The 27,954-nt window shown below is 52.3% G+C and overlaps 1 protein-coding gene across 1 annotated transcript in view; it reads left to right on the forward strand.

Moving 5' to 3' along the window:
- Positions 1–27,954, forward strand: part of UNC13A (unc-13 homolog A) — an 86,110-nt gene that overhangs the window by 23,780 nt on the left and 34,376 nt on the right. Inside the window, exons 7-25 of the mRNA XM_021669181.2 lie at positions 81–135; positions 3,047–3,082; positions 7,897–8,104; positions 11,068–11,580; positions 12,079–12,187; positions 14,452–14,498; positions 17,436–17,514; positions 17,679–17,684; positions 18,037–18,108; positions 18,336–18,555; positions 19,424–19,651; positions 20,781–20,922; positions 21,049–21,218; positions 23,372–23,487; positions 24,812–24,975; positions 26,015–26,165; positions 26,773–26,841; positions 27,155–27,244; positions 27,462–27,596. Of these exons, the coding sequence (XP_021524856.2) occupies positions 81–135; positions 3,047–3,082; positions 7,897–8,104; positions 11,068–11,580; positions 12,079–12,187; positions 14,452–14,498; positions 17,436–17,514; positions 17,679–17,684; positions 18,037–18,108; positions 18,336–18,555; positions 19,424–19,651; positions 20,781–20,922; positions 21,049–21,218; positions 23,372–23,487; positions 24,812–24,975; positions 26,015–26,165; positions 26,773–26,841; positions 27,155–27,244; positions 27,462–27,596 (2,610 nt within the window). The remainder of the gene's footprint in view (positions 1–80; positions 136–3,046; positions 3,083–7,896; positions 8,105–11,067; positions 11,581–12,078; positions 12,188–14,451; positions 14,499–17,435; positions 17,515–17,678; positions 17,685–18,036; positions 18,109–18,335; positions 18,556–19,423; positions 19,652–20,780; positions 20,923–21,048; positions 21,219–23,371; positions 23,488–24,811; positions 24,976–26,014; positions 26,166–26,772; positions 26,842–27,154; positions 27,245–27,461; positions 27,597–27,954) is intronic.

A 27,954-nucleotide genomic window follows, 5' to 3' on the forward strand; every position in this document is an offset into this window, starting at 1 on the left:
GACGGAACAGAGGACTATCCTGGTCCCCTGGCCTTCAGTCCTTCTGAGACAAGCCCTTTCTCCTTCCCCCACCCCTTCAGTATTCGTTCCAAGATGAGCAAGAAAAGCCTTTGCCTGTCCCCAGCAACCAGTGTTGTAAGTACCTCTTGATTCTTCTTGGGCATCAGCTGAAACCCTCATCCCTCCCCTACCGCATGACTGTCCTGTCTAAAGACTCCTCCCCTCCAGAGATACAAAGTCCTGAGAGTGTAGTGTCCACGTACAGTGTATTAGAAATTAGAGTTCTGAGGCTGGGCGTGGTGGCTCATCCCTGTCGTCCCAGCACTTTGGGAGGCCAAGGTCAAGAGTTCAAGACCAGCCTGACCAACTTGGCAAAACCCCATCTCTACTAAAAATACAAAAAAAAATTAAACAGACATGGTGGCGGGTGCCTGTAACCCCAGCTATTTAGGAGGCTGAGGCAGGAGAAATGCTTGAACCCAGGAGGTAGAGTCTGTGGTGAGCCGAGATCACACCACTGCACTCCAGCCTGAGCGACAGAGCAAGACTCTGACTCAAAAAAGAATAGAAAAGAACAGAAAAGGGAGGAAGGAAGGAAGGAAAAAAGAAAGAAAGAAAGCTAGCTCTGAGACTTGGGCTTGATTCCTACCTTGCTCCGTGGTCCTGAGCAGGCCAGTGTCCCTCTCCAACATTTAGGGACCTTCTCTTTGAAACAGTGCATCTGACAGACCCGCATTCTGAGGGCTGCTGGAAGGATCTGGGACATCTAGAGACATGAAAAACACTTTGTAGATGCTTCACTTCCATTCATCAGATCCTGGATGAGGACATAGAACTCATTCAACAAACTAGTCACGGAGCCATCACAAACCCCTAGCAGCCCACAGCCAGACGTTGCAGACAGACACAGATGGAAGATGTGCCAACACACGTACAACGGGTGCACCTACAACAGACAAAGGCCATTTCATTCACCCATTTTCTTAGATGGAGAAACTGAGGCCCAAGAGGAGATGTTACCCACGGCCACACACTCGGCAAGTGGCAGAGCCAGGATTTGAACCCAGGTCTGAGGGACTCCAACTTTGCTTCCCTTTCCACCACACCCTGTCTGTTAATTATGATGATGAAAATGTTCCTCTTCCTATTTCCAACGAGACTGCAGCGGTCAATATTTTTTATCTCCCTGGGCCCTGTGGATACTCAGATGCATCCAGACCGGGTCTTTTCATGGATGGAAGAGCTGTCTCCCTCCTTAAAATGCCTTCCCATTGCTCTGCAGTGGAGAGGAAGTAGCAAACCATACAGCCTCAGGGCACAGCTCCCACCTGCTGACACCAAAACCCCACTTCACTCTTCAGCCTCCCTCTCCTTTTCCATTTACTTTCTTTTCTTTCTTTCTTTTTTTTTTTTTTTGGAGATAGAATCTCGCTTTGTCACCCAGACTGGACTGCAATGGTATGATCTTGGCTCACTGCAGCCTCCACCTCCTGGGTCTGAGCGATTGCCGTGCCTCAGCCTCTTGAGTAGCTGGTATTACAAGCATGTGCCACCACGCCCAGCTAATTTTTGTATTTTTAGTAGAGACAGGGTTTCGCCATGTTGGCCGGCTAGTCTGAATTTTTTTACCTCATGTGATCCACCCGCCTCAGCCTCCCAAAGTGCTGGGATTACAGGCGTAATCACCACGCTCGGCTTTTTTCATTTCCTTTTTCATCTTCCTTTTCTCCCCTTTCACCGTCTTTCCTGCATCTGCATCTCCCCCACCATGTGTCCAGGAGAGTGGTAATTGACCCAGAGGTGGGGAGGGCTTGGGGACTGCAGCTGGGGAGATCCTGTTTCTATACTGACTTGGGGTGTGATATTGAGAAAGTCCCTTGACCTCTCTGTCTAGGGAGGGGCCATCACTGCCTGGAAGGAATTACAAACACCCTCCCCAGTGAATGGGGTCACTGAGAGGTTGCAGTGGGGGTGGGGCCAGGCAGAGTGGAGGCAGGAAGGCAATGGCAGAGGGCCCCTGGGCGGATGGACTGGAGCCAGGGGCAGGTTCAATTTGGGGAATGGAGACCACCACTCAGTATTTATCCACAAGTAAATACTGGGAGTGTTTTGTCACTCCCATTTCCCAGAGAAAGCAGCCAGTGGCCAGAAGAGCCAGGTTTCTGGTCCAGGACATTTTTCTGAAGTGCCAGGTACTTCACATGATAGGCACAGGTGGTTCTCACCCTGGCCCCGATACTCAGAGGCCGTGTGACTTTGGGCTGCTCACTCCGTCCCTCTGAGTCCCATTGTTTCACCTATAAAATGAGCAGAAGGATAAAATCCACCCAACAAGCGTGTTTCAAAGCTTAGGGTTTCCAATTGAGTGTATCTTTCCTTATTCAAAAGCGGGGAGAGGAAAAAGGTGGAGGCTGCTAACCCCAGACTTTCCAGTCAGAAAACACTGGGCCCAAATGCCCACTTTGTTACTTCCTGACCATGCCTTTCCTCTCACTGAAAACCGAGCCAGGCACAGTGGCTCATGCCTGTAATCCCACTACTCGGGAGTTTGAGACCAACCTGAGCAACATAGCAAGACTCCATCTCTACACAAAGAAAAAACACAAAGAAAAACCACAAAAAACAAAACATTAGCTGAACACAGTGGTGCGTGCCTGCAACCCCAGCTACTTGGGAGGCTGAAGTGGGAGGATTGCTTGAGCTTGGGAATTTGAGGCTACAGTGAGCCGTGACTGCACCACTGCACTCCAGGCTGGATGACACAGCGAGACCCTGTCTCAAAAAAACAAAAAGAAAGAAAGAAGAAAACTAAAAAAAAAAAAACTCCAAACAGGGATATACCACCTTCCTCCCAAGGTGGAGAGCAGAGACAGAGCAAGTGTCAGCAACAAAAATGATACGCAGGGAAGGTACTCAGGACAAGAGGGCTCCCGTCCTGGGGTGCAGGGAGGAGATGGGGAGAGTGAGGAAGACGATGGGGACCCCCCTCCCTACACCCACCCCTCTGTCTGCTCCCTTTTATTATTTCTGCCCCTTCTCTTTGTAGGCAACTGGAATTATTTTGGCTGGGGTGAGCAACACAGTAAGTACTCAGCCTGAATGATGTTCTGGGAGGCCCATGGGAAGGTGGGCACCTTGGTGATCCCAACGCCCCTCTGCACTACCACACAGGGAACCAGGGTGCCCATGACCAGCATGTGGGGGTCAGAGGGCTTGGCAAGACCCCTCCTGAGCTCTCCTGCACCCTCTTCATTAGCGCCTGTCTTGAGACCGGCTCTCTGCTGGGGAGTGGACGCTGTTATTGGGGTGGGGGGGTTCAGCCTGAAGGGGTGGACATTTAGACCAAACACCTGCCTGTCTCTAGCTAGGCACTGTGACCCGCTTCTGCCATTCCCCCTGTATAACCTCACCTCCTCTCCTTCAACCCCTCTGCACTTTGGTCTTCCTATCTTCCTTCTCCACCTGGAAGTGGGCCCAGTGTCACTCAGAGGGTAGTGGGTGGGCAGGGAGAGGGTCTCCAACAGAGGGGCGGGTCAGGGACCTCAGGGAGATGCACACCGGGGACCTCAGCGTCCCCCCAGGCTCCACCCACACTCACACCTCACCTCCCACCTTCATTTGCTCTCACAGGGAAGAAGGCAAGCCACCCCCTCCCTAAATTAAATGTCCATTTTTCTACCTAACAACAGCCCACAACCTTTTTGACACCAGGGACCAGTTTCATGGAAGACAGTTTTTCCATGGACTGGTGGGTAGGGGGATGGTTTCCGGATGATTCAAGCTTATTGCATTTATTGTGCACTTCATTTTTATTATTCTTACATTACAGTATATAATGAAATAATGATACAGCTCACCACCACGTAGAAGCAGTGGGAGGCCTGAGCTTGTTGCCCTGCAATGAAACAGCCCCATCTAGGGGTGATGGGGGGACACTGACAGATCATCAGGCATTAGATTCTTCTTTTTTTTTTTTTTTTTTTTTTTGAGACAGAGTCTTACTCTGTCGCCCAGGCTGGAGCACAGTGGTGCGATCACAGCTCACTGCAACCTCTGCCTCCTGGGTTCAAGCGATTCTCCTGCCTCAGCCTCCCGAGTAGCTGGGACTACAGGCACCCACCACCACGCCTAGCTAATTTTTGTATTTTTAGTAGAGATGGGTTTCACCATGTTGGTCAGGCTGGTCTCAAACTCCTGACCTCGTGATCCACCCACCTCAGCCTCCCAAAGAGCTGGGATTACAGGTGTGAGCCACTGAGCCTGGCCAGTCCTCTCTTCTAAGGCTAAATCTGCCTCCTTCTCTCTCCTCCACCAACTGGGGAGTTCTTCACTTCTTTCTCATATCTTGCTGGACAAACCTAACTCCAGGACCAATGAAACTGTTGACAAACCCTTTGGTCCACCACAATTTATCAAAAACAAGTTGGTTAAAAATCAATCTAGAGGCTGGGCACAGTGGCTCCCAGCACTTTGGGAGGCCGAGGCAGGTGGATCACCTGAGGTCAGGAGTTCAAGACCAACCTGACCAACATGGAGAAACCCCATCTCTACTAAAAATACAAAATTAGCCAGGTGTGGTGGCGTATGCCTATAATCCCAGCTGCTCGGAAGGCTGAGACAGGAGAATCGCTTGAACCTGGGAGGCGGAGCTTGCGGTGAGCGGAGATCGCACCACTGCACTCCAGCCTGGGCAACAAGAGCAAAACTCCATCTCAGAAAAAATCAATTCAGGCCAGCCACACTGGCTCACACCTGTAATCTGAACACTTTCGGAGGCTGAGGTCTGAGGGTCGCTTGATCCCTGCCCGAAGTTTGAAATCAGCCTGGGCAACGGAGCGAGACCCCATCTCTACAAAAAAAAAAAAAAAAAAAAAGCCAGTTGTGGTGGTGCGCCCCTATAATCCTAGCTATTCCGGAGGCTGAGGCAGGAGGATTGCTTGAGCCCAAGAGGTCAAGGCTGCAGTGAGCCATGGTTGTGCCACTGCACTTCAGCCTAGGAAACAGTATGAGACCCTGTCTCTAAAAAATAAATAGATTTAAATAAATAATAAAATCAATTTCTCCAAAATGAATGCTTGGCAGACAGAGCGAGCTCGGTAACAACCAGCTTGACACAAACGAACAGTATGGTCAAAACCAAAGACAGGCCGGGCACGGCGTCTTGCGCCTGGAATCCCAGCGCTTTGGGAGGCCGAGGCAGGCAGATCACTTGAGGTCAGGAGTTCAAGACCAGTCTATACTAAAAGTACAAAAATTAGCCAGGCGTGGTGGTGTGTGCCGGTAAGATCCCACCTACTCGGGAGGCTGAGGCAGGAGAATCGTTTGAGCCCAGGAGGTGGAGGTTGCAGTGAGCTGAGATCACACCATTGCACTCCAGCCTGGGCAACAGAGTGAGACTCTGTCTCAAACAAAACACAACAATAGCAACAACAACAACAAAAAAAAAACAAAACAAAAAACACCAATAGGCCGGGCGCAGTGGCTCACGCCTGTAATCCCAGCACTTTGGGAGGCTGAGGTGGGTGGATCACGAGGTCAAGAGATCGAGACCATCCTGGCCAACATGGTGAAACCCCGTCTCTACTCAAAATACAAAAAATAGCCAGGCATGGTGGCGCGTGCCTGTGGTCCCAGCTACTCAGGTGGCTGAGGCGGAAGAATAGCTTGAATCCAGGAGGCAGAGGTTGCAGTAAGCCGAGATTGCACCATTGCACTCCAGCCTGGCGATAGAGCAAGACTCCATCTCAAAAAAAAAAAAACACCAATATAGCTAAAGCTGATAGATATTTGGGCCAAAAAGGAAAGACAACTGAGCCGAAAACAGACCATTTAGTCAAAACAAAAGCAGTTGAAAACAGTCAGAAGCAGACAATTTGTCAGAAAAAAAAAAAGGGGCTTGGTAAACACGTGCACAGCTTCATGCAGTTTGACCGGAAACATCTCAGCCCGGTCAAGGACAATTCAGTAGAAAGAATGCCAGCTGGCCAAAGTGGCTCACACCTGTGATCCCAGCACTTTGGGAGGCTGAGGTGGGAGGATTGCTTGAGCCCCGGAGTTCAAGATCAGCCTGGGTAATATAGGGAGAGCCCATCTCTACAAAATAATAAATAAATAAATAAAATGAGCTGGGCGTGGTGGTGTGTGCCTGTGGTCCCAGCTTCTCTGGAGGTTGAGGTGGGAGGATGTCTTGAACCCAGGAGGTTGAGGCTGCAGTGAGCTATGATCGCCCCATTGGTGGAGTCACCCCAAGTGAGAGAGACCCTGAATGCACCAAAAATCTGAAGATTTCATTCATTGCTCTGAGAGTTTGGAGTCTGGGAGTTCCTTTATTTTTTAAACCTCCTCTTCCCCTTGTCTGTATTTCTCATATTTTCTTTTCTTTTCTTTCTTTTTTCTTTTTGAGATGGAGTTTCACTCTTGTTGCCCAGGCTGGAGTGCCATGGCGTGATCTTGGCTCACTGCAACCTTTGCCTCCCGGGTTCAAGTGATTCTCCTGCATCAGTCTCCCGAGTAGCTGGAATTACAAGCACGCACCACCATACCTGGCTAATTTTTGTATTTTTAGTAGAGACGGGGTTTCACTATTTTGGTGAGGCTGGTCTCAAACTCCTGACCTCATAATCCTCCTGCCCTGGCCTCCCAAAGTGCTGGGATTACAGGTGTGAGCCACTGCGCCTGGCCCGTGGACTACATTTTTCTTTATGTTACTTGTATTTTATTTTTTGGAGACAGGGTCTTGCTGTGTCACCCAGCCTAGAGTGCAGAGGTGTGATCTTGACTCACTGCAACCTCCGTCTCCTGGGTTCAAGCAATTCTCCTGCCTCAGCCTGCCAAGGAACTGGAATTACAGGCACATGCCACCACCCCGGGCTAATTTTTTTTTATTTTTAGTAGAGACAGGGTCTTGCTATGGTGCCCAGGCTGGTCTTGAACTCCTGGGCTCAAGTGATCTGCCCGCCTCGGCCTCCCAAAGTGCTGGGATTACAGGCGTGAGCCACCGCGCCTGGCCCTGCTTTACTTTCAAAGTAAAGATAACTATATCATTTTTTTAATTTTAAAAATAGAAAAGATGGCATTATTGAAATCTTTGTTTTCAGAAGGTACAGAAAAGAATAAAGAAGAAAATGTACAATCCCCAATTACACCACCCCCCAGATGTGTTGCTTTTAGAATTGGAATTTTTTTAGGATTTAGAGAAAACAAACTGTTCTTTTTTCTAAAGAAACCAAACTAGAATATCTTTTAGTTCTTATTAAACATGCATTTTGGCAACTCCACCACATTCCCTTTTAGCAATAGAGTCGTAGCGTGCGGTGAGTTTGCCAAGCTAAGTATCTAATCCTTTTGAACAAGGCATTACCACATCACAGCATCTTCCTGGGTGTTGCACCTGTAAGATCACGTCTGGGGTCCTCACCCTCGGCTATCAGGAAATCTCTAAGGGTTAAAGGGCATTCACTCCACCTCGAACTCCTGATCTTCCTCCAACTTCCCCCTGAGTGTTCATGTGACTCCTGTTATGGGAAACTAACTGCCCAATGGAAAAAAATCGCATCTCATGTTCAGAGATCCTGACCTTCAGCCAAGTTGTTCCTCACATTTGAGCTGAAGGATGCCCTCTACTTTGTCCTTGTTTTCTTCACATTGTAGGACCTACGCTAGCCCCTAGACTGCAAGTCCAATTTGACCCCCAGAAGGCAAAGCAGGGTTTTCACCTCCTTTGTTCTGAAGCCTATATCTCTCTTAACATGATCCACAATTCTTTATCCATACTAGTAAAAAATTCTCTTCTTTGGTAGCAGCACCCTAAGTCGGGGAAACTGTATTGGCCCCCATCATGTGCGCTCTCTCTCTCTCTCTTCCTCACCCTCTTCCCATATCTCCTCTCTCTTCCAGACGATGACCCCGACAGTGCAGTAGACGACCGTGACAGTGACTACCGCAGTGAAACGAGCAACAGCATCCCGCCGCCCTATTACACTACGTCGCAACCCAACGCCTCAGTCCACCAGTATTCCGTCCGCCCACCACCCCTGGGTTCCCGGGAATCCTACAGTGACTCCATGCACAGTTACGAGGAGTTCTCTGAGCCGCAGGCCCTCAGGTAGCTGCCGTGGAGTGCAGCGTGCGTGTGCGTGTCTCCTGGGGTGGAGAGGGGTGGGGGTCTGGAGCTGGAAGTGGAGCTCAGGCAGAGCAGAATTCACCCATCCAGGAGGGCAGAATTCACATCTTCTTGTGAAAATGGTTCCCTTTTTTTCTTTTCTTTTCTGTTCTTCTTTTTTTCTTTGTCCACCCAGACTGGAGTGCAGTGGCGAGATCTGGGCCCACTGCACCCTCCACCTCCCAGGCTCAAACGATTCTCCTGCCTCAGGCTCCTGAGTAGCTGGGACCACAGGCACCTACCACCACGGCTGGGGAATTTTTGTATTTTTATTTATTTATTTATTTATCCGAGATAGAGTCTCGCTCTGTTGCCCAGTCTGGAGTGCAGTGGTGTGATTTTGGCTCACTGCAACCTCCACCTCCCAGGTTCCAGTGACTCTCCTGCCTCAGCCTCCCGAGTAGCTGGGATTACAGGCACCCGCCACCACATCCGGCTAATTTTTTGTATTTTTAGTAGAGACGGGGTTTCACCATGTTGGTCAGGCTGGTCTCGCACTCCTGACCTCATGATCCACCCACTTTGGCCTCCCAAAGTGCTGGGATTATAGGGCTGAGCCCCTGCACCCAGCCTCTTTCTTTACCCAAAAGCTTGCAAGAAAATTCTATAAGCAGCCTGGTGTGGTGGCTCACACGTGTAATACGATCACTTTGGGAGGCTGAGGTGGGAGGATCGCTTAAGTTCAAGAGTTCGAGACCAGCCTGGGCAATAAAGTGAGACCTTCCATCACTATAAAAAATACAAAAATTAGCCAGGCATGGTGACATGTACCTGTGGTTCCAGCTACTCAGGAGGCTGAGGTAGGAGGATCACTTGAGCCTGGGAGATCGAGGCTGCAGTGAGCCAGCCTGGATGACAGAGTGAGACATTTTTTTTTTCTTGAGACAAGATCTTGTTCTGTGCCCAGGCTGGAGTGCAGTGGCACCATCATGACTCACTGCAGCCTTGGGCTCCTGGGCTCAAGCGATCCTCCCATCTCAGCCTCCCCAGTAGATGGGACTACAGGCACAGGCCACCATACCAAGCTAATTTATTTTTATTTTTTCTAGAGATGGGAGTCTTGCTACATTGCCCAGGCTGGTCTTGAAGCCCATTTTTATTCCTGTAGCATCCCCGAGGCTGGCCAGGGAAGGGGGTCCCAGGCACTGAGATTGGAGGTATCTAATCAGGAAATGATAAGGTTTGCTGAGTGACTAAGTGAGTGGTCAGAAGAGGGTTGAGTGGTGGCCCCTATGTCCTCCTGCCTGCACTTGGACAGAGACAGATATTTCTTTCTGGTGATATCGAGCACGATCCTCGGTTCATATAAGGAGCATGTAACAGAGGTCCTGACCTGGCCAGAGAGTGGGGGGCAGTCACGCGAATAAATGATGTTTCCGTGGGTACCAGAGGATGGGTAGGAGTTTGCTAGATAAAGCAGACAAGGGCCCGGCACAGGGCATGGCTGACGCCTGTAATCCCAGCACTTTGGGAGACTGAGGTGGGCGAATCACCTGAGGTCGAGAATTTGAGACCAGCCTGACCAACATGGAGAAACCCTATCTCTACTAAAAATACAAAAAAATTAGCTGGGTCTGGTGGTGCATGCCTGTAATCCCAGCTACTCAGGAGGCTGAGGCAGGAGAATCGCTTGAACTCAGGAGGCGTAGGTTGTGGTGAGCTGAGATCACGCCATTACACTCTAGCCTGGGCAATAAGAGCGAAACTTCATCTCAAAAGTGGCTCACGCCTGTAGCCTGTAATCCTAGCACTTTGGGAGGCCGAGGCAGGTGGATTACAAGGTCAGGAGATCGAGACCATCCTGGCCAACATGATGAAACCCCGTCTCTACTAAAAATACAAAAATTAGCTTGGCATGGTGGTGCGTGCCTGTAATCCCAGCTACTCGAGAGGCTGAATCAGGAGAATCACTTGAACCCAGGAGGCGGAGGTTGCGGTGAGCAAGATTGCACCATTGCACTCCAGCCTGGGCAACAAGAGCAAAACTCCGTCTCAAAAAAAAAAAAAAAAAAAAACCAGACAAGGAGGAAGAGACCACAGCAAGTGCACAGGCTTATGGTGTCGGAGAGACTACAAGAAGGCCGGTGTGGCTGGAATGGAGGCGGTGAGGGGAAGTGGAGGGAGCTAGGCAGGGGGAGTTTGGAATTGGGAGGGTAAGGGCCACACGGGGCTAGCACAGATTTTATACCCAGGCACCAGTGAGCTATGGTCGGATTTAGAGCAGAGGAGGGAGGTGATTGGATTTATGATTCCCTGCGGCTTCCAAGCGTAGTGAGAACTGTGGAGACGGCCGAGGCTGGCCTGGGATGGGGCCAGGGCACTGGGGAGTGGACGCATTTCCCATACTTTTCGAGGTGGAGGCCAGGAGACCTGCTGTGGCGCTGATGATGACGCTGACCCTGAGTTTCCAGCATAGCCTACTGCCTGTCCCCCACAGACCAAAAATGCCACAAAAACTGTTTGCTTTCTTTCTTTTTTGAGACGGAGTTTCACTCTTGTCGCCCAGGCTGGAGTGCAATGGCGTGATCCTGGCTCACTGCAACCTCTGCCTCCCGGGTTCAAGTGATTCTCCTGCCTCAGCCTCCCGAGTAGCTGGGATTACAGGCGCACACCACCACGCCCGGCTAAGTTTTGTATTTTTAGTAGAGATGGGGTTTCACCATGTTGGCCAGTCTGGTCTCAAACTCCTGACCTCAGGTGATTCGCTCACCTCGGCCCCCAAAGTGCTGGGATTACAAGCGTGGGATTTTTGTCCTTTCTGATCATGGCTATGTTTTCCAGCCCCTAGAGCAGGGCCTGGCACACAGTAAGTGCTCAACTGGTGCTGAGTGAATGCACGTGTGAATGGGGCTCAGGTGGGCAGCGACTCATTACCCCAGCCCCTAACCCCTGTCCCATCCCCACAGCCCCACGGGCAGCAGTCGCTACGCCTCCTCCGGGGAGCTGAGCCAGGGAAGCTCACAGCTGAGTGAGGACTTTGACCCTGATGAGCACAGCCTGCAGGGCTCCGAGATGGAGGACGAGCGGGACCGGGACTCCTACCACTCCTGCCACAGCTCAGTCAGCTACCACAAAGACTCACCTCGCTGGGACCAGGATGAGGAGGAGCTGGATGAGGACCTGGAGGACTTCCTGGAGGAGGAGGAGCTTCCTGAAGACGAGGAGGAGCTGGAGGAGGAGGAGGAGGTGCCTGATGATTTGGGCAGCTATGCCCAGCGTGAAGAGGTGGCTGTGGCTGAGCCCAAAGACTTCAAGCGCATCAGCCTCCCACCAGCTGCCCCGGGGAAGGAGGACAAGGCCCCGGTGGCCCCCACCGAGGCCCCCGACATGGCCAAGGTAGCCCCCAAGCCGGCCACGCCCGAGGAGGTGCCTGCAGCAGAGGAAATTCCTGAACCTGAGTCCCCCAAGGCCGAGGAGAGGTAACAGGAGGGGGCCAAGGGGCCGAGGGGCTGTCTCAGGTCACAGAGTCAGCAGGGCTATGATGGGGTCAGCGTGGACCTAGGTAGTTGCCGGGTCTGAAGATGTCACAGGGCCTTGGGTTTCTTAAAGGGATCAGAGGTGACAGGGCAGAGTAGGGGGGTCAAACAGGGTTCAGGGGAGTCATGGAGGAGTCTTAGAGGTTGTGACCTTAGGGCTTGCTGGGGTCGGAGAGGTCAAGATCCTGGGCAAAAGGGGGGCCAGAGGGGCTGCGCTGGTGACAAGGAAGCTGAGGAACAGTGACAGTGTCAAAGAAGCATTGGGTGTGTGGGAATGGGTGGGGGCACCGAGCTGGGCCAGGGGACACAGGTGGGTCCCAGTGTCTCTGAGGGGTCTGAGGTACCATGAGGAGCCTGCATCGCTTGCACAGCTGGAGGGTTGAGGGAAGGTCGGGAGTCATGGAGAGCCAGCCCGGAGCCTCATAGCGTTCCCTGCCTCAGTTTCAGGCCGAGAGAGGATGAGGAAGGCCAGGAGGGGCAGGACTCCATGTCCAGGGCCAAAGCCAACTGGCTGCGTGCCTTCAACAAGGTGCGAATGCAGCTGCAGGAGGTGAGTGATTCGCCTGGCCCTGTCCCGGCCACGTCCCGGCCACGTCCAGCCAGGCCACGCCCAATTCCACGCCCACACATGGTTTGGCCACACCCATACCTAGATTGGCCACGCCCAACACCCCACCGGTACCCAAGCCCCGCCTGGGCCTGCCCAGTGCAGTGCCCACACTGTGCCCATGCCCCGCCACTGGAGCCCTTCCCTGGCTCCACCCTCACTCATCCTGGCCACGCCTAATGTCGCCCATGCCCTGCCTATCCTGACCCTTCCTTAGCCCTGTGCGCACACACACTGCCCAGGGCATCCCTATGGCCCATGCACACCAGCCGGGTTATGCTCACTCCCAAACCCCACACCAAGTCTGGTCCCACCCATCCCCAGCACGGCCTTCTCCCCAGTGTCAGCCTGGGCTTTCTAAGTCAAGAGGGAGAAGAGAAAACAGACTGAAATAGGGCTGAAGTCATGGTTACGGATCAAGGTCAGGGTCAGTTCAGCCGTCAAAGATCAGAGGTCAGGGTTAGAATTGGTGTCAGGCAAAGGGGTCAGTGCTTAGGGTCAAATTGGAGGTCATTGTCAGGGTCAGGGAAAGGTCTGTGGCTGGGTCAGTAGGGGAGTAAGAATCAAGGAAAGAATTAACATCAGGGCTGGGTGACTGTTCAGATGGGCAGCAGGGTGGAGGCCATTTATTTATTCCTTCATTCAGCTCACCTTGGGCTGGGGACAGCAGTGTCGCTCTTCAGGGTTACCCTCCAAACTGCAGTGGGACTGGCAGGAGGAGATTCTAAACAGACCTCCCAGAGGCTTAAACCATCAAATATCAGGGCCACAGAAGTACCAAACAAAACTTCTTATCAGTTTTAAAACAGAAATCCAGTGGCCAGGCTCAGTGGCTCATACCTGTAGTCCCAGCACCTGGGGAGGCTGAGGCAGGAGGATCATGAGGTCAAGAGTTCAAGACTAGCCTGGCTAAGAGACCAGCCTGGCCATCGTGATGAAACCCCATCTCTACTAAAAATACAAAAATTAGCTGGGCTTGGTGGCAGGCACCTGTAATCCCAGCTACTCGGGAGGCTGAGGCAGGAGAATTGCTTAAACCCAGGAGGCAGAGGAGGCAGAGGTTGCAGTGAGCCATGATCATGCCATTGCACTCCAGCCTGGGTGACAGAACGAGACTCTGACTAAAAGGACAAAATGAAAACCCTTAAAAGAGAAATCTGTTTTTTGACTCAGTGATATATACATATGGTTCTAAATTAGAAAGACGAAGAGTACACAGTGAAAAGGCTATTGGATAACTTTTACTAGGTCAGCAAATTAAATTAAACAAATAGCAGCTACTATTGGAACTATGCGATATGACAAGAAAAAGAAACATGGAGGCTCTCTGGGTTTCACAGGAAAAGCACAAAACTCATCCAAGGCAATCAGGAAAACTCCCTGGAGGAGATGACACTTAAGGAAAATTGATGTCCAAAATATTTCAACAATATTTCAGGAGCTCACGTCTGTAATCCCAGCACTTTGGGAGGTCAAGGCAGGAGGATCACTTGAGCTCAGCAGTCCAAGACCAGCCTGGGCAACATAGTGAGACCTCGTCTCTAGAAAAAAATGAAAAAATATTTCAGGAGCTGAGTGGGGTGGATCACACCTGGAGTCCCAGCTACTTAGGAGGCTGAGGCAGGAAGATTGTATGAGGCCAGGAGTTCAAGACCAGTCTGGGCAATACAGCAAGACTCTGTCTTTAAAAAAAATCAAACACCCCCTCAATATTTCAGAACAGAAGAATGCTTCCCTCTCCCCATGATAGGACTCCCATGTTAACTCTTTAGTTACAAGATGGAGGGAAGGTAGAGGGTGTGGACCCTGGGTCTGGCTGACACCTGAATGATAAACAGAGGCTGGTTGGGTGCAGAAGGGAAGAGGGCATACAAGATGAAGTCACAACTCCTGGAAAGGGCCCGGGGCACGAGAGCAGATGAACAAGTGAGACTGTGAGACTGTAGGGAGTTTAAGGAGTAACCAATGAAGAGACTGAGATCCATTGAGGTAGGTGAAAGAGAGGCGCTTCTTTCTCCCCCAGCCTATCTTACAGATGAGCAAACTAAGGCCACAGATAGCCAGGGAGCTTCCTAAGATCACTCAGCCAGGACTAGGACCCATGCCATCTGACTCCCAGCCCAGAAGGGATCAGAAGTGGGTGTGGAATCTGCTGTGGGGAGGGGAGAGACAACCACACTGGCCATATCTGTCTGTCTGTCCTGCAGGCCCGGGGAGAAGGAGAGATGTCCAAATCTCTGTGGTTCAAAGGCGGGTAAGTGATGGAACTGTGAGTGGTGGGAGGAAGTTTTGAACCCTGAGCCGAGCTCAAGGCTGGTTTGCTCCTGAGCCTCAACCCAGAGAGGATGGGGAGGGGTTCCATTTAGACGGGGGACAGATTGAGCTTGGGCACAAGATGTCAATTTCATAAGGCATACAACCATATGCAGATGCAAAAGACAGTCATCTTTGAAGACAGGGCCAGGTGCCCTGGCTCATGCCCATAATCCAAGCACTTTGGGAGGCTGAGGCGGGAGGATCATTTGAGGTCAGGAGTTTGAAACCGGCCTGGCCAACGTGGTGAAACCCCGTCTCTACTAAAAATACAAAAATTAGCCGGGCATGGTGGCGGACACCTGTAATCCCAGCTACTTGGGTTGCTGAGGCAGGAGAATTGCATGAACCTGGGAGGCAGAGGTTGCAGTGAGCCGAGATTGCGCCACTGCACGGCAGCCCGGGCAACAGCATGGGACACTGTCTCAAAAATGAACAAATAAATAAAAGCAATATAAAGCCGACACATTTAGGAACTAGACATTATTGGGAAATATACACTATATATTTGTAATCCTGGAGCAAAGTTTTTTGCTTTGAGTCTATTTTTAAATCTCTTCAATTACTGCTACAGTGGGGGCTCTTAATTAAAGATAGCTGTTTAGTCTTCAGTGGGGCATGTGGTCACATCTAACTTCTTATATTACGGATTTTCAGGTTAGAGGATGCACAAGATATTTTTAAAATATGCTCAGGTTTTAAAATAGCAGCACGATAGTGACCTTCCTTGTACACCCTTTGCAAACAGGCAGGGAGACAGCAGCTGGCACTCCTAAATAAATGAGCAGGTGCCCTAGCTAGAGAGCCTGGGATGCAGGGCCTGAAACGGGGATTCCTGTGCTCGTGATTTATGAAAGATATTTCTCTCAGGAGAAAGCTGTCAGACTAGGGGAGACTGCCGAGAAAAGATGTGGCTTAGGCGTCTCTAAGCCTCAGTCAGCTCCTGCAGAAAGCTTGGTAGCATGAATGGCCCTGTGGGCTTGTCTGGAGTCATTGGCTGCAGGCACCTTTCTCATTGGCCAGTGAAAACCTTTTGGGGCTGGGTGTGGTGGCTCATGTCTGTAATCCCGGCACTTTGGGAAGCTGAGGCAGGTGGATCGCCTGAGGTCAGGAGTTCGAGACCAGCTTGCCCAACATGGTGAAATCCCATCTTTACTACACATACAAAAATTAGCTGGGTGTGGTGGCGTATGCTTGTAATCCCAGCTACTTGGGAGGCTGAGGCTGGAGAATTGCTTGAGAGTAGGAGTTCAAGACCAGCTTGGGCAACATAGCGAGACCTCCATCTCTACAAAAAAAAAATTTTTTTTGAGATGGAGTTTTGCTCTTGTTGCCCAGGCTGGAGTGCAATGGCATGATCTTGGCTCACTGCAACCTCCACCTCCCGGGTTCAAGCGATTCTCCTGCCTCAGCCTCCTGAGTAGCTGGGATTACAAGCATGCACCACCACACCCAGCTAATTTTTGTATTTTTAGTAGAGACGGGGTTTCCCCATGTTGGTCAGGTTGGTCTTGAACTCCTGACCTCAATCTGCCTGCCTCTGCCTCCCAAAGTGCTGGGATTACAGGCGTGAGCCATTGCACCCAGCCCAAATTTTTTTTTAAATTAGCTGGGTGTGGGCCAGGTGCAGTGGTTCATGCCTGTAATCCCGGCACTTTGGGAGGCCGATGTGGGTGGATCATCTGAGGTTAGGAGTTCAAGACCAGCCTGGACAACATGGTGAAACCCCATCTCCAATAAAAATACAAAAATTAGCCCAGTGTGGTGGCATGTGACAGTAATTCCAGCTACTTGGGAGGCTGAGGCACGAGAATCGCTTGAACTCAGGAGGCTTCAGTGAGCTGAGATCACAGGACTGCACTCCAGCCTGGGCAACAGAGCGAGACTCTGTCTCAAAAAAAGAAAGATTTTGTTTATATTTTAGTATATAACTTAGGTTTGCCTTAATTCACGTTTTCGTTCAAGGTGGGCAACTACGTCATCTCCCCATTTTTCAGATGAGGAGGTTGAGGCCTTGGTGTCTCCATTTCTTAGAACTGCTATCACAGAGTACCACAGACGGGTGGCTTAAAACCACAACAGGCCGGGCGCGGTGGCTCAAGCCTGTAATCCCAGCACTTTGGGAGGCCGAGGCGGGTGGATCACGAGGTCAAGAGATCGAGACCATCCTGGTCAACATGGTGAAACCCCGTCTCTACTAAAAATACAAAACATTAGCTGGGCATGGTGGCGCATGCCTGTAATCCCAGCTACTCAGGAGGCTGAGGCAGGAGAATTGCCTGAACCCAGGAGGCGGAGGTTGCGGTGAGCCGAGATCGCGCCATTGCACTCCAGCCTGGGTAACAAGAGCGAAACTCCGTCTCAAAAAAAAAAAAAAAAAAAAAAAAAAACCACAACAGTGTTTTATCTCGCAGTTCTGGAGACCGGAAGTCTGAAATGAAGGCGTTGGTTGGGCCACACTCCCTCTGGAATCTGTAGAAGAGAATTCCTCCCCTGCCTCTTCTAGCTTCTGGTGTTTGCTCGAAATCCGTGGCCACCAAGCAGATACTTGTTTGTAGATGGTCACTCTCTGCCTCTGTTGCCACGCAGCCACCTTCTTTCCATCTCTCTCTTCGAAGGACACCGGTCATATTAGATGAAGCATCTACCCTAGTCCCGTATGACCTTATCTTAACTAATTACATCTGTGACAACCCCATTTCCAAATAAGGTCACCTTCTGAGGAAGTGAGGGTTAAGGAACCAACATATCTTTTTTTGCGGGACCCAATTCAATCCCTTAACACCTGGGGAGTTTGAGTGTTCTCCCCATGGCTCAAGTGATGTCTGCATGAGGAATAGGGACATCTGGGCCCTCAATGTCCCTCTGTATCTTGTAGCCCAGGGGGCGGTCTCATCATCATCGACAGCATGCCAGACATCCGAAAGAGGAAACCTATCCCGCTCGTGAGTGACCTGGTAAGCACCCGCCCACTTTACTCCCCTAGCAGAGCAGGCCTGCTATAAGCAGTGTGCAACCTGTGCAACTGCCCATGGTCAACGTGGGGTTGGGGGCTAGCTAGGCATTCTCTGTGACTAATGTAGTCTGATTTCTACCCCCACGTGCTGCGTGGACACTTCAGGCTATGGTAAGTGATGGTGACATGGGCCCCTTGGGGTCTTCACCCCAAACTCCCCCACTGGGGTCTTGTAACAGGCCCCCAGTTCATGGTTTCTGGGGAACCTTGCCTTGTCCCTCTGTGTTGGAGGCTGTGAGTCAGGGTGTGGGGCTGCTCACTTTCCAGGATCCCTTCTAACTCAAAGCCTCCATCACCTCCTAATTCTTTGTTGGGTCTGGCCCGGATGCTGTCGGTGACCTGTTTCCAATTTGCGGTTGTGGCTCCAAAATATGGCTTCGGGCCCCATGTGTGGCTGTGAACCCTCCCGGTGGTGATCTCATGGATGTCAACCCCCCGACTCCCTCTTCTGTGACCTCCCTAGTCCCTGGTCCAGTCCAGGAAAGCGGGCATCACCTCGGCCTTGGCCTCCAGCACGTTGAACAACGAGGAGCTGGTACGTGGGGCACCTCTTTTTCCCCGGGTCAGGGATGGACTGGGCTGGGAGCTTCTGGAAGAGTCCAAGCTTCTGTGGGTCCCTGGGAAGAGGAGGCAGCCTGGATTCCGACAGCGTGGAGGCAGGGAGGGGCTGGGACTTTACCGCGCTCCGTGCTGGGGCCGAGGCGGGCAAGACAGGGACAGCGCCAGGTTAGGGCCCCAAACCGCACCCCTCCCTCCCTGCAGAAAAACCACGTTTACAAGAAGACCCTGCAAGCCTTAATCTATCCCATCTCATGCACGACGCCGCACAACTTCGAGGTGTGGACGGCCACCACGCCCACCTACTGCTACGAGTGCGAGGGGCTGCTGTGGGGCATCGCGAGGCAAGGCATGCGCTGCACCGAGTGCGGCGTCAAGTGCCACGAGAAGTGCCAGGACCTGCTGAACGCCGACTGCCTGCAGCGTGAGCGCAGGGCCCGAGCGCAGGGCTGCGGGTCGGTGTGGGGAGCGCCGGGGCTTGCGTGGGAAGAAAGGCTGAAGGAGCAAGGCCATGGGTGGGGCACCATGGGGCGGGGCAAGGGGCGGGGCGTGGTGCAAAGGACAGGCTTAGTGAGAAGAGGCGGCTCCCCTGGATAAAAATGGGTTAGCTAGGGGTAGCTCTGAGAGGAAGAGGGGCTCAGAGAAGGAAGGGGCTCAGACTGACAGAGGACTGTGGAGGAGGGGGTTGGAAGGCGGAGGGGTCTCAGAGAAGGTAGGGGCTCGGAGATGTGGAGGGGACTCACAGGAGTGGAGATCAGAGATGGGGAGGGGATTCAGAGGAGTGGGGCTCAGAGAGGTGGGATTGAGAGGAGGCGGGGACTCAGGGGTGGGGCTCAGAGAGGGGGCGGGGACTCAGGGGTGGGGCCCACAGAAGGTGTGGAGACTGAGGGGTGGGGCTCAGAGAGGGGGTGGGGACTCAGAGGGGTGGGGCTGAGGGGGCGGGGCTCAGGGGTGGGGCTCAGAGGGGGCTTGGACTCAAAGGGGTGGGGCTCAGAGAGGGGGCGGGGACTTAGGGGGTGGGGCTTAGGGGCTCCAAAAACCTGTGGGTTCTCTAAGGGGCGGAAGGCAGAGAAGGGCAGGACTCAGGGACATGGGGAGTCGGAGGAGCGCGGCTCCGAGAGGAGTCGGAAAGGCGAAGGGTCTGGGTGGGTGGTACAGAGAGCAGGTAGGAAACCGGCTTCAGGGGGTGTCACCGGAGCCCCCGCGGTTGATGAATGGGGCGGGGCTCTCGCCCTGGTGAGGGGCCACAGGGCAGGCGCGCTGGGGTCAGCGCCAGCCTCTGGCGTCCGCAGGGGCCGCGGAAAAGAGCTCAAAGCACGGGGCGGAGGACCGGACGCAGAACATCATCATGGTGCTCAAGGACCGCATGAAGATCCGGGAGCGCAACAAACCCGAGATCTTCGAGCTCATCCAGGAGATCTTCGCGGTGACCAAGAACGCGCACACGCAGCAGATGAAGGCGGTCAAGCAGAGCGTGCTGGACGGCACGTCCAAGTGGTCCGCCAAGATCAGCATCACTGGTAAGGGGGCCGCCACAGGGCCCCTCCTTCTCCACCTGCTGAGGCCTGTCCCATGCCCTGTCCCATGGCCGGGTCCCTCTCCTTTGCAGCAGGTCCTCGATCTCGTCCATTCCATCCCATGTCCATGTGTGCACGCATATGGGGGGACAGGCTTACCTCCAAATGCCTGAGTCTTGGATGGTGCCCTCCAGAATGAGACCCCAAGAAGAATTGTGGGTGCATAGTTTATCTGGAAAGTGACCCCGGAAAGCCCTGGTGAGGGGCAAGGACTTGAGACAGGGATGGAAGGCGCCCTGGAGGAGATACCGTGGGGCAGACCATGCTGTAGGCCACCAGCTCAGCCCATCCTGGGGTCATTCATGCAGCTTAATGTGGCCCCACTCAGGGGCGAGGTACTGGTATTTCTCCACACCCAGACTTGTGTGGATTTCCCCATAAACAGACCCGAGGATGAGGATTTCAGGGTATGTGGGTTATCCAGGAAGTGACCCCAGGACGGAGCTGGGGTGGTGAGTCAGGGAGGGAAGGCACCCTGCAGGGAGCGCCAATGAGCAGGAGATCTCGGGGGCAATGGGTTTTTCTGGGTGTCCGACCTCGGGGAGCTCATACCTGAAAGAGGTCCCACCCATGGGCAAGGGGCCTGAGGCACCTTCCCATCCTTGTTAACTCTCTAGCAAGGCCAGGCACAGTGGCTCACGCCTGTAATCCCAGCGCTTTGGGAGGCTGAGGCGGGCGGATCACCTGAAGTTAGGAGTTCAAGACCAGCCTGGCCAACATGCTGAAACCCCATCTCTACTAAAAATGCAAAAAAAATTAGTCGGACGTGGTGGCACATGCTTGTAATCCCAGCTACTTGGGAGACTGAGGCAGGAGAATCACTTGAACCCAGGAGGCAGAGGTTGCAGTAAGCCAAGTTCAAGCCACTGCACTCCAGCCTGGGTGACAAGAGCCAACTCCATCTCAAAAACAAACTAACAAAAAACCTCTTTAGCAAGTCCAGCGTGCCTGCCATTGCTCTCCAGCCATGCTGCAGGTGTCCCAGTTATCAGCTTGCAGTGTGTGGCAGCGACTGTCCCGGCATGCCTCTCTCCTTGAGTGTATGCCTGTGTACGCCCTCTGTGTCTTCCAGTGGTCTGCGCCCAGGGCTTGCAGGCAAAGGACAAGACAGGATCCAGTGACCCCTATGTCACCGTCCAGGTTGGGAAGACCAAGAAACGGACAAAAACCATCTATGGGAACCTCAACCCGGTGTGGGAGGAGAATTTCCACTTGTAAGTGCCTGGCTGGGTCCCTGGGCCCGTGCGGGGCTCCCTGCTGGGGCAGCTGAAAGGGGGCTCCAAAGACAGGACTTATGCTGGGCACCTGACTCCCGCCCCTGCCTCCTCCTCCCGCCACAGTGAATGTCACAATTCCTCCGACCGCATCAAGGTGCGCGTCTGGGATGAGGATGATGACATCAAATCCCGTGTGAAACAGAGGTTCAAGAGGGAATCTGACGATTTCCTGGGGCAGACGATCATTGAGGTGCGGACACTCAGCGGCGAGATGGACGTGTGGTACAACCTGGGTGAGAGAAGCCGGGTTCTGAAAGGGGTGGGGATGGGTCCCAGGGTTCCAGCCAGAGCGTGGAGCCCATGAAGAGGGGAGAGATGCATTCTCAAGAGAAGTTTGGTCAAGGAGCATGTTCTGATGGGGGAGGCAGGGTCTAGGAGCCCAATCTGATGGGGGCAGGAAGCACCCAGGCAGGGAGGGTGAGCAGAGCCCAGGAATTTCTTAGCTCAGCTTAGAAGGGACGGTAGGGACAGAATCTCCGTGTCCCAGTCTAATGGGGGAGGCAGGAAGTAAGACCTGGGAATCCTAGTCTGAGGGGAGAGGCACAGACCTACAAACCAAATCTAAGAAGGAAGATTGAGCTTTAAGAATCCAAGCTGGGACTGGGTGCAGTGGCTCCTACCTGTAATCCCAATACTTTGGTAGGCGGAGGTGGGCGGATCACCTAAGGTCAGGAGTTCGAGACCAGCCTGGCCAACATGGTGAAACCCCATCTCTACTAAAAATAGAAAAATTAGCCAGGCATGGTGGTGGGCACCTGTAGTCCCAGCCACTCAGGAAGAAAAGGCAGGAGAATCGCTTGAACCTGGGAGGTGGATGTTGCAGTGAGCCAAGATCACACCACTGCACTCCAACCTGGACAACAAAAGCAAAACTCCATCTCCAGAAAAAAAAAAAGAATCCAGGTTGGGGACACTGGGCAGTGGCTCACATCTGTAATCCTATCATTTTGAGAGGCTGAGGCAGGCTAATCACTGAGTCCAGGAGTTCAAGACCAGCCTGGGGAACATAGTGAAACCCTGTCTCTATAAAAGATAGAAAAATTAGCTGGGCAGGGTGACACACACCTTTAGTCCCAGCTACTCTGGAAGCTAAGGTGTGGGGATCACCTGACCCTGAGAGGTAAAGGCTGCAGTGAGCTGTGATCACGCTGCCGCACTCCAGCCTGGGGAACAGAATGAGACCCTTTCTCAAAAAACAAATAGGGCCAGGTGCAGTGGCTCACGCCTGTAATCCCAACGTTTTGGGAGGCAGAGGTGGGTGGATTACTTGAGGTCAGGAGTTCGCGACCAGACTGTCCAACATGACGAAACCCTGTCTCTACTAAAAATACAAAAATTAGCCAGGCGTGGTGGCATGTGCCTGTAATCCCAGCTATTTGGAAGGCTGAGGCAGGAGAATTACTTGAACCCGGGAGGCAGAGGTTGTAGTGAGCCAAGATTGCACCACTGCACTCCAGCCTGGTGACAGAGCTAGACTCCATCTCAAAAAAAAAAAAAAAAAAGGCCAGCATAGTGGCTGATGCCTGTAATCCCAGCACTTTGGGAGGCCAAGGTGGGTGGATCACTAGGACAGGAGTTCCAAGAGCAGACTGGACAACATGGTGAAACCCCCATCTCTACTAAAAAATACAAAACTTAGCTGGGCATGGTGGCTCATGCCTGTAATCCCAGCTACTTGGGAGGCTGAGGTAGGATAATTGCTTGAACTGGGACCCAGGAGGCAGAGGTTACAGTGAGCCGAGATCACGCCACTGCACTCCAGCCTGGGCTACAGAGCGAGACTCCATCTCGAAAAAAAGGAAAAAGAAAAAACAAAAAGAAAATGAGTAGAATCTGGGGAGTCCAATCTAATGAGGCAGGGTGTATGAGCCTAATCTGAAGCGGTAGAAAGGACCCAGCCTGAGAGGGTTGAGTAGAGCCCAGAAATCTCTTAGGTTGGAGGAAATCTACATCTCCCATTCTGATGGGGGAGGCAGAAGACAAGACCTGGGGGTCCCAGTTAGAGGAGAGAGGCACAGACCCGGCAACCGTGTCTAAGATGTGTAGTTTCTGGGGAGCGTGATTTGATGGGGGAGGCAGGTCCTGGGAGCTCAGACTGGGCAAGAAGCAGGGCCTAGGGCTGCTAGTCTAAGGAGGGAGGCACACACCCAGGAACTTAATCTGAGTGAAGAAGCAAGGTCTGGGATCCTTGTTTGAAAGGAGAAACAGGGCTTAAGGAATTCTAGCCTAAGAGGAGAGACTGAAGCCTAGGGAGCCAATCAGAAGAGAGACACCCAGGCCTTAGTTTCCGGAGGTCTGGGAGGACTACGGAATCGTGCATCTACTAAAAATTGCCCACAGCTATAGTGAGAAGTTCTGACGCTGGTCATCCTTTTCTGCCCCGCAGACAAGCGAACTGACAAATCTGCTGTGTCGGGCGCCATCCGGCTCCATATCAGTGTGGAGATCAAAGGCGAGGAGAAGGTGGCCCCGTATCACGTCCAGTACACCTGTCTGCACGAGGTGAGCTTCATTGCTCAGCCCTCCCATGCCACCTCCACTCACCATTTCTTCCCGCCCTTCCTCTTTCTGGCCACACTATCCACACTCTCCTGGCCCTCTGAGACTGCCCACCATGCCATTCCCTTTATATCCATCAAGGTCCAGATTTAGGGTCACTTCCTCTGGGAAGCCCTCCTTGGTCTCCAGGTTGACTCTCACTACTCACCATCAGATTCTTCCTTCTGATTTGTTCCAGCCCTAACCACTCAGGATTGGGCTGTTTGTGTCTGGGTATGTCTCTTCCGGCTGCCTGGGGGTTCCTGGAAAGAACTCTATCCCCAGGAACTAGTTTGTTGAATGAATGCTGGTGAATGAGTGAATGACTGAATAGATGAATGAGTGATGAGGTAGATAAAAGGATGGATGGAGAGATGGAGGAGTTGATGGGTAGATTCGTGACTAGATGGATGATAGATGGACGGATGGATATGTGATTGAACTGTTGGAAGTACAGATGCATGGATGGGTGAATTTTGGGGTAATTGGATAGATGATAGATGGATATAGAAGAATGATGGATGGATAACTTGATAGGTGGATAGATAGATTGGTGGACAGATGATTGAATGGGCGGATAGATGAGCTGTTGGATGAGAACGTTAAGCTGTATTGGATGGGATGGATGGATGTGTGGTTGAATTATTAGAAGGAAGGATGAGTAGATAGGTGAACTTGTTGATAGTTGGATGGGTAGATAGGTAGATGGATGGATGGATGGACAGACTGATGGATGAATGGGTGGGTGGGTGGATGCATGGAAGGATGTGTGGTTGAGTTATTGAAAGTATTGAAAAGTGGGTTCATAATTTTTGAGTGTTTAGATAGATGGATGGTTGTGAGTAGTTGGTGGACAGATGAAGAATAGATGCATAGATGGATGGATGGATGGATGGATAAGTTGATGGGTAGACGGATGGTTGGTTTATGGAAAAATGAATGATTGGACAGGTGGATTAAGTTATGGATCAGTGTATGGGATGGATGGATGGATGGGTGGATGGATGGGTGGATAGGTGGATGGGTGGATGGATAGGTGGATGGGTGGATGGATGGGTGGGTGGATGGATGGATGGATGGATGGTTAAATTACTGAAAGTTTGGAAGAGTGAATGGGTGAAATTTGGGGTAGTTAGATGGGTGGGTGTGTGGATGGATGAGAGTAGATGAATTAATTAATGAGTAAACAAGCAGGTGTATGATGTAAGCTGCCCCAGACCCTAGGACCTCTGACCGCTGGCAACCCCTTGCACTCTCCATGATGATGCCTTCTCCCCCATGGTGGCAGAACCTCTTCCACTTCGTGACGGATGTGCAGAACAATGGGGTCGTGAAGATCCCGGATGCCAAAGGCGACGACGCCTGGAAGGTTTACTACGATGAGACAGCCCAGGAGATTGTGGACGAGTTTGCCATGCGCTACGGCGTCGAGTCCATCTACCAAGCCATGACGTGAGGCCGCAGGCTGGGGTGGACACGAGGGCGAGGTGCAGGAGACAAGAGGGAGGTCACCAAGAGGGCACTGGCGGCCGGGCGCGGTGGCTCACGCCTGTAATCCCAGCACTTTGGGGGGCCAAGGCGGGCGGATCACAAGGTCAAGAGATCGAGACCATCCTGGTCAACACGGTGAAACCCCGTCTCTACTAAAAATACAAAAATTAGCTGGGCACGGTGGCACGTGCCTGTAATCCCAGCTACTCAGGAGGCTGAGGCAGGAGAATTGCCTGAACCCAGAAGGCGGAGGTTGCAGTGAGCCGAGATCGCGCCATTGCACTCCAGCCTGGGTAACAAGAGCGAAACTCCGTCTCAAAAAAAAAAAAAAAAAAAAGCATTAGCAAGTCTGCCGTGGGAGGGATTCTTAGGGGGAGGAGCCAGAGAGGAAGTAGGCGTGGTGCTGATGGGGTTTCCCTAATTCCCCTGGAGCTCAGGAGAGCGCTGTGATTGACACCTGGAGTGACAAGGAAGAGAGGGAGGAGTTAGAAGCAGAGATAGAGGCTGGGAACGGTGGCTCAAGCCTGTAATCCCAGCACTTTGGGAGGCCGAGGGGGGCGGATCGCGAGGTAAAGAGATGGAGACCATGTTGGCCAACATGGTGAAACCCCGTCTCTATTAAAAATACAAAAATTAGCCAGGTGTGGTGGCGCGTGCCTGTAGTCCCAGCTACTCAGGAGGTTGAGACAGAAGAATCACTTGAACCCAGGGGGTGGAGACTGCAGTGAGCTGAGATTGCACCACTCGACTTCAGTCTGGGTGACAAGAGTGAGACTCTATCTCAAAAAGAAAAAAAGAGAAGCAGAGTTAGAGCAACTCAAATGGATATAACGAGGGAGGGGAGAGGAGATGCGGAGACTCCAAGGACAGAATCAGGCGGGGGATGGATTGGGTGGTGACGGAGAGCCACTCACAGATGCTGTATTGGAGGCGTTCTGGGGGGAACTTGGTCCATCCTGGCTGGACCCCCGGCCCAGTGCCTCCTGGTCCCTCTCTCCAGCCACTTTGCCTGCCTCTCCTCCAAGTACATGTGCCCGGGGGTGCCCGCCGTCATGAGCACCCTGCTCGCCAACATCAATGCCTACTACGCGCACACCACCGCCTCCACCAACGTGTCTGCCTCCGACCGCTTCGCCGCCTCCAACTTCGGGGTCAGTCCTGGGGACTGGGACTGGAGAATGAGGGAAAGCCCAACTTTATGCCAGTCAGAACTGATGTGACTCCTGAGTCCCCAGTCTAGACCAGATTGCTGTGTGACTTTCCACCAGTCACTTGCTGTCTCTGAGCCTCCATTGATTCCTCTGTAGAATGCTATAGAATGGAGGCCGGTCGAGGTGGCTCATGTCTGTAATCCCAGCACTTTGGGAGGCCGAGGTGAGCGGGATCACTTGAGGCCAGGAGTTTGAGACCAGCCTGGTCAACATGGTGAAAACCCATCTCTACTAAAAATCCAAAAGAAAATTAGCCAGGTGTGGTGGCCTGTGCCTGTAGTCCAAGCTACTTGGGAGGCTGAGGCAGGAGAATCGCTTGATCCTGGAGTCAGAGGTTGCAGTGAGCTGAGATTGTGCCACTGCACTCCAGCCTGGATGACAGAGCGAGACTCTGTCTCAAAAAAATAAACATAAAAGGATGCAATTGAATGGAAATGGACATTATGAGGGTGGCGGGTGGAATGTATTTAGTGTACAGTAGGCGCTCAGCCAGCATGGCAGCCAAGTCCTGCCTCTATCCATCCTCCCTCTTCCCCTTCCTCCTCAGAAAGAGCGCTTCGTGAAACTCTTGGACCAGCTGCATAACTCTCTGCGGATTGACCTCTCCATGTACCGGGTAGGAAGTGCGTGCATGAGGATTTCCTGGCCCGGTGCATGTGTGCGTGCCTGGAGGGGAAGGCTACCAGCAGGTGTGTGCATGAGGGAACCCATCTCCACACTTAGATGTGTTCCTTGGCGTGTGTACGCCTGCACGGGCACTACCTGCCCTAACGTGCTTGGCGCATCCAAGCAGACCCCCAAGTCAGTTCGAGATGCTCTAATCAACTCCCAACCTGAAACCAGGGAGACTTTATATCCTCCTAAAAAGCAGTCTCCCATCCTCCCCCAGCCTTCTTCCGTAACCCCACCTCCCTTCCTGTTTCCAACAGAATAACTTCCCAGCCAGCAGCCCGGAGAGACTCCAGGACCTCAAATCCACTGTGGACCTTCTCACCAGCATCACCTTCTTTCGGATGAAGGTAGGAAAGGATCTGGTTGCATTTGCCCTCGAAGGAAGGTTCTCTAGGATTCCTAGCTCTCGGGACAAGTGACATTTCTCCTGGAGAATGGCAGCCTTTCTCAGTAACCTTCTCCCTCCATTCCACTTCATTTCCTTAAACCCAAAATGACTTGCAGTCACTTCTGGGGACCTCCTGTCCCAGCTGTGGCCGCCTGTGCCTCTCTCCCTCGCTTCAGGTACAAGAACTCCAGAGCCCGCCCCGAGCCAGCCAGGTGGTAAAGGACTGTGTGAAAGCCTGCCTTAATTCTACCTACGAGTACATCTTCAACAATTGTCATGAACTCTACAGCCGGGAGTACCAGACAGACCCGGTGAGACCCTCGATGGGTCAGAAGGGAACGGGGACACCAACGAGACACAGGCTCAAGTCTCAGCTCCGCACCTTCCTGTGGGATTTAACTCTGCTGAACCTCAGTATCTTGCTCTGTAAAATGGAATCATTAACCCACATCTCAGGATTAGGGAGAAGAATTCATGAGCTATAAGCTTTAGATAAAACACAGTAGGCACTTAGTACACTTGGTTGCAAAGTTGAGTTTGGCATTAAAAAAAATTTTTTTTTTAATTTTTTTGAGACGAAGTTTCACCCTTGTTGCCCAGGCTGGAGTGCAGTGGTGCGATCTCAGCTTACTGCAACCTTTGCCTCCCGAGTTTAAGTAATTCTCCTGC

The sequence above is a fragment of the Aotus nancymaae genome, unplaced genomic scaffold (genome assembly GCF_030222135.1).
Source record: "Aotus nancymaae isolate 86718 unplaced genomic scaffold, 86718_ANA_hifiasm-v0.15.2.pri h1tg000028l, whole genome shotgun sequence".
NCBI classification, from domain to species: domain Eukaryota; kingdom Metazoa; phylum Chordata; class Mammalia; order Primates; family Aotidae; genus Aotus; species Aotus nancymaae.